At 35.0% G+C, this 6,913-nt stretch overlaps 1 protein-coding gene across 1 annotated transcript in view; it reads right to left on the reverse strand.

Annotated features, from left to right (window-relative positions):
* Window positions 1-6,913, reverse strand: part of KPNA5 (karyopherin subunit alpha 5) — a 58,240-nt gene that overhangs the window by 14,468 nt on the left and 36,859 nt on the right. Inside the window, exons 10-11 of the mRNA XM_027775441.1 lie at window positions 2,236-2,399; window positions 382-460 (exon numbers count right to left, since the gene is read on the reverse strand). Coding sequence (XP_027631242.1) covers window positions 382-460; window positions 2,236-2,399 — 243 coding nt within the window. The remainder of the gene's footprint in view (window positions 1-381; window positions 461-2,235; window positions 2,400-6,913) is intronic.

Genomic DNA, 6,913 nt, shown 5'->3' on the forward strand with positions numbered 1-6,913 from the left:
TATAGGGCGCGTGCGCTCGCCAGACAGACAGAGAGAGACATAGAGACAGAAAGCGAGAAATCACCCCCCAGGGGGGATGGTCACGCCGCAATCCCTTCTCCTCCATTCTCCTCTCGGGATCATGGGCATGCACGCACACGCGCCCGGCGTGAGTTTTAAGCCACCGGGTCCGGGACGCGAACCGCGGTCGACTACGTGGGAGTCCAGCGACATAGCCATTACGCTAACTGCTGGTTCCCGAGAGTGATCATTTGTAATCAAGATTATGCTTACTGTAATATTATAGATATCTATATAATTGTGACAATGTGGAAAATTTTGATTCACATGTAATCAAATTGTATAAAATAAAATAAACTTCATGTTCAAGTCTGAACTCACCTGTGTCTGAATATCATCACCAGTCACAATATTGCCAACTGCTCTTAATGCAGGTGATACAACTTTATAATCATTGTGCCTGAAAATCACAAAAATAGGAACTTACACACTAGGAAATTTACTGGAAAGTTGCAAAAATTATACACAAAATTCCCATATGCTCTTCACTCACAGATTCTGTTCTAGTTTCACTTAATGTAATGTCTTTATAACAAAGAATCTAAGATCACACATTGCATTGAGTTGTCATGTCTCCATTCTGCTGAGTTGTTAGGGTCTCTCCAGTCTCTTTCAGTCTAATAGAATAGCTCCTCCGTTTTCCCTTGATTTTTATTATTTTAACAGTTTTGAAGATTATAAGCCAATTATTTAAGTTTATCCAATGTTTCCTAGGGATTAGGACCCAGGTTATATCTTTTTGGCTGGGATAGCACAACTGCTAGTCTTTTCATTATATTCTGTTGAGTGGCACAGGGTGTCTATTCTGTCCCATCACAGTGGTAGTAAACTTGGGCCATTAATCAAGATGGTATCTGTCATATTTTTCCACTTTAATCCTGATTCCTCCTTATAATTAAAATTACGTGAGAAAATACTTTAAATTGTATAAAATCTCATTCCCTAATCTTCTACCAGTAGCTTTAGTATTTCTTGAAGCTTATTGCCTTAAGTATTTGTAATTAGTTTTATCCCTGATTTTGATTTTCTACTACAATTATTCCAACTAAATACCTTATCTATCTATCTATCTATCTATCTATCTATCTATCTATCTATCTGAAATCAGTCATTTCTCTAAATACCCAGGTTCCTTTTAATGGACCATGTTTAGAAATGAAGATTTGAACATCCAGAGTACTCTGCTTGTTACTATATGGTTGTCACTGCTCCTATGCCCTTTAAGAAGACACAAAAAACATACACGTATACAATCATTTCTATGTCTCTTCATGATGAGAGTTACGAGTTCACATTGATATCTCAAGTTCTAATCTAATACCACATGATTATTTGCATCTTCTCCTCTTCCGAATTTACATTTTCTACTCTCTGCTTCAATTATCCTCATCTCCCTATGTACAACCAGTCTTCTGACCCAGTTAGACTGCTACCCGTGATGTGCTTCCTCTAAGCACTGATTCAGCCTGCTGTCTACTCACTCTCGTAGATATCGTTCTTAGTCTGAGACCTGATTCTCTCACTGGACTGGCCTGCTCTCAGTATGGGCTCTAATTCTTTATCTCTCTCTTCTTTGTGCCACCAGACTCTTTGGGGTCTACCTAATGGCTTTTTGACAAAAGAAGAAAGGTGGAAAAATTTTTAAAGAAGATAAAGTATAAATAAACTATAATATATTTTTAACTTTTCTTAAAACATTTTAGCTTCTTTATATAGAAAAGCTGTGATTTTTATAGAAGGTAGCTCTAACAGCCCACCAAAGAGAAACATATCTTAATTATAAGTAAGATACAACATGATTTTCACTATCTAAATGTTACAAAAATTATTGTAATAAATAATAATCTAGATTATTAATTCTACGAGAATAAGAACTGTGCTCTTTACTAACAAAGTCTCACACAATGCTTTAGCAGATAATAGGCTTTCCATAAGTTAAGTCTTAGTCATAAAGACATCAGATAAAACTAAAGAAATTCATTTACAAAATATCCTCCAACTATAGGATATAAAATAAAAGCTTAAAGGTCAGTATTATAGCTATTCTGTACAGTGTGGGGTGGGTAGTTTTATTCTTCCTGAAGACAGTGACTCTTGAGTTGTTCATAAGGCCATTACTGTAATTGCTAACCTTGATATGCAAACGTACAATTATAAAGTGTAAATTATAGTTACATTAAAAGTTCCACCAATCTTCGACAGACTCCAGAATCAATCACTGCTTGAATTTTATCATTGGGTCCATCGGAGAGATATGAAAGGGCCCAACACACATCTGCTAGCACATCTGGGTCACTGCTAAACAATAAGCGTGATAGGACATTTAAGCAAGGTGAAACCTAGAAGGAAGAAAGAACCAATATTTAAATTTTCTCTATCTGAAACCAAGTTTCCTTAGGAAAATATAGAAACTCAGTTTAAAGCAAAAATTAATGCTATAAAAATCCCAGAGAAATGTAAACATTCTATGGTTTTAAAATTATGATCACATATATATGAAAACAATACCACTTAAGATTCTTATTAATCTTATATTTAATTAGATATGTAGCAATTTAATGTTTTTTCATAATTTTTTTCATTTGCCGAAGGGCATGTGTACTCATTAGAAACTGACAGAGAGACAGAGAAAGGGAGAAAGCACCCCTGATGGGCCAAATCATGCTGCGATCCCGTCTCCGCTTCTCCATTCTGTCGAGATGAGGGACATGCATGCACATACTCCCAGTGTGCTTTCCAAGTCAGCTATGTGGGATCTGGCCCCCTAACTACTAGGCTACAGGGCTACCCTTCAAGTTTAAAAAAATAATAAAATAAAACATATATTTGGAGCCTTCTGTCTATGTCTAAATAATAAACACAACCCAAAAAGACACACCAAAACTGAGAGAAGTATAAATGCTTCAGTTAAATATTTAACATAATGATCATTGAATACACACAATGTAACTAAAATGAGTTTCAATTTACTCATTACATGTACTTTATCAGAAATAAATCTAATAATCACTTAAAGTGCAAAAGTATAGAAAATACAAAAATAAATATATTTCGGAAGGGTTCTCAAGTGGAAGTCACTAATAAGCTGCATACCTTCTCAGTGTAACGAAACTACATTTTCAACTAAAAAACAAACAAACAAACAAAAACAAAAATAAAACAATGGACGTGACAACAGAAAGTTTCAATCCCTCTAGCAATGCAATGGCTAGAGTGCCCCCACCCTCAGTATCATGTGTTCAAATTTGGTTGTTATGGGAGTAACAGAGTGAAAACTTAATCAGACTATTATGTTGAAAGGTGAAGCCTTTGGGAAGAGATTAGGATTTAGATCAATAAAGCAGGCCCTATGATTAATTCTGGGGGGATTAGAGGGAGAGTGAATGAAATCAGAACAGAGAGATGGAAATAGCTGTTCTGCTCTCACTTCGTGATGTGATCGGGAATTTACAAAGATCCCTTTTATAAGGTAGCTCTAACAGCCCACCAAAGAGAAACATATCTTTATTATAAGTAAGATATGACATGATTTCACGATATAAACATTATACAAATTATTATAATAAATAATAATCAAGATTATTAATTCTATGAGAACAAGAACTATGCTCTTTACTAACAATGTCTCACACAAAGTGTGAGATGTCACTTCTGGACCTCTGAACTGTGAGGTGAATAAACCTATATATATATACATTTTTTTTTTCTTAAGTGTTTTTGCTATGCTGCCATCCCTCTCCTTCATTCTCCTTCTAGGATTTTGGGAATGCATGCACAATGCTCAAAGTGATTTTCAAGTCACTGGGTTTAGGACTCAAGCAGTGGGAATCCAGCACTATAACAACTATGTCACCTCCTGGCCCCAATAAACATCTATTTTTATAAATCACCCAGTTTTAGGTATTTTCTGTTATTAACAACAAAATGAACTGAAGTAATTGTTAACACTACAACTAATTAGCTATAGAGCTAACTAAGCAAGACACTTGACTTCGATGAGACTCCACTTTCAAATCTGGAAAATGAAAAGCTGGACTAGAGAAATCTTAAGATCCTTCATGTCATCAGGTTCAAATGCTGCTAACTAGCTGTGTGAACTGTGAGAAAATTATCGAGCTTCTCTAAACTCAACTTCTACATTTGGAAATACAGAAATAATACAATACTATAAAGTAGGTAAGAATGCATGTAGTTTCTAAGAACTACATTTAGTAAGCACTAAAATGTTGGCTCTTTGTATCCTCATAATCATTACTGATTCTACATTCCTTAAAATTGTTTTTGCTTTAAATTAACAACCTAACATACACCTTAGTCTCTCTCTTAGGTAAGAGTTGTATGTTTAATGGTAGATACATCACAAATAAAAAATGATGATAGCTTTTTTCTGTTCTAATATTTTAGATGCATTTTTCCTTTATCTCTGTTTTTAAAACTGTCATACATAAACTATAATCTTATGACAGTCCTTATTGTCCTCGTTGGTCCTTTCCGCTAAGGATGACTCTATGGCCCAGATACAAAAATCAATTCACAAAATAGATGTGTCCAACTGTAAGATAATAAATAAAACTGGCACAACTGGATCCTTCCCTGACAATCAGCAAACCACCTCTCAAAAGAGAAATGTTTGCATCAGTTTTTAAAAGCAAATACAGTTTTGACTTTTTAAAAAAGTGTAGGAAATATATATCTTCTTACTGAATTAAAAAAAAAATAAGCAGTACACAGTTTTTTAGTGTCAAGAAAACAAATAAAAACTCTGCCCCATTGTCTTCTTAGAAACAAGAGCAAGAAGAAATAATGCCACCTTTGAGGAGACGAGTAAATATTTATTTCCGCTCACAATACATAAAGATCAAAGTGAATAAAGGAATGGTAGTGATGCAAGAGGAGGTAAAAGTGGAATGACAAATAAAAAGAGAGCTACAAATAAAAAGAAAGCTAATATGTCTTCCTGCTACCACCCCAAAATTCCATAGAAATAAGAGGCAATAGGTATCATAGAAGGTAGGGGAATAGTGCTAAAATTAATGGAAAGTTTAAAAGTCTAAATACTGAAGCCAGCAGGTGGTGCAGTGTTATGGTGTTGTACTTCCACATGGCTGACCACAGTTCAAATCCTGAAACTGGCAGCTTGACAGTCATGCTGGGAATGCATGTGTGTGTGTCCAAAATCCCAGGAGAATGGAGGAGAGGGGACTGCGGCAATGGCCATCCCTTCTGTGGGGCGACTTCTGTTTCCCTCTCACTGTTTCTGTCTCTCTCCAGCAAGCGCACATACCTTATGGAAAAAACTTTATTTATTTATTTATTTATTTATTTATTTATTTAAGAAAAGGGTCAGAATAAGAAGCAGGTTAGGCTCTGGGTCCCTACTACATAGGTTAAGTGGCTAGCATTCTCAATGCCACTAGACTGGAGGCTTATTTATTTATTTATTTAGAGAAGTGGGTTTTTTTGTTTTTGTTTTTGTTTGTTTGTTTGTTTTTTTGCTATAGAGTGTGTGTGCTAACCAGAGACATTCTCCCCAGGGAGAATGGCTGTATCACAATCCCTTCTCCTCCACTCTCCTGTTAGGATTTTGGGCATACACACCCATGTTCCTGCCATGAGACCTGAGCCACTGGGTCTGGGACTCAAACCATAGTTGACTACATGGGAGTCCAGTGACACAATTGTTATGCAATCTGCTGGTCCCTGGAGGCTTATTTTAAGTAGAAACTAGATAATAAAATATGAATTACAGAAACTGAACTTTGGACTATCAGGCATAATAGAGATTGAAATGAAGTACTGGATTGGAAATTATGGAAATTAAGTAAAAGTTTACACAAAATAGTTTTCTCTTATCTGTGGGGGAAATACATTTTAAGATCCCTAGTAGATGCCTAAAACTTTGGATAGTACTATACCTATGTACATATTTATTTTCTCATATATATCCATACCTATGATGAAGTTTAAATTAGGATCAGCAAGAGATTAATAATGATAACAAAAACTAAAATAGAACAACTATAATACAGTATAAAAAACGTATGTGAATGTGGTCCTAGTATCTTATTGCACTGTACTTGATTATTTTTGAATTATGGTTAACCACGAGAACTGAAACCATGGAAAGCAAAACTGTAAATAAGGGGACTACTGTACTGATTGGTAAACACCTCTAGCCTTCTTCCAACATTCAAAGAGTTCCAACAGTCAGCAATGTTACCTACTGTACCATCTAACCCAGTCTACCCACTACCAATAAGATAATGGGAAAATCTATCTCTGGAAAAACAGAAAGGGCTCAAGAAAGATACTTAAATTTGGAATTCCTTCAAGAAAATAGTTTTACTGCCCAATTATCCTACAGTAAAGCCCATAAAATGCAAAGGCCCATCCACATCCATCTTCCAATTAGCTTTGTAGTGCCTCATTACTAAAGCTGTCCAAAGAATCAAAGATCACAAGATAAATGAGAATGCTCTCCATTAGGAAAGAAACTAAGAGAAACAATGAATGATAAACAAAATTAGTAAGTACAAAGAAACAGACAATAAAGGAAACTTAAAAAAATATATATCTAAATTCTCATTTAGATAAACAATTAGCTGGGCCCACACAAGAAAAATAGAATTCTGCATAAAGATGAGCAACCTGAGAATGAGAAAAATAATTTTCAAAAATACAAAATATGATTACAGAAATAAAAAATTTTCTAAAAGGAAATGATAGAGGAAAATATTTCATAGAAAATCACTTTTGACAAAAATCAAGTCAAGATGGATCAAAGATCTAAATCTAAGACCTCACTCAAACTATAAAACTGCTCCTGGAAAACACTGGGGAAACTCTGGGAGAT

This window comes from Tupaia chinensis, unplaced genomic scaffold (assembly GCF_000334495.1).
Source record: "Tupaia chinensis unplaced genomic scaffold, TupChi_1.0 Scaffold000563_1, whole genome shotgun sequence".
NCBI lineage: Eukaryota > Metazoa > Chordata > Mammalia > Scandentia > Tupaiidae > Tupaia > Tupaia belangeri.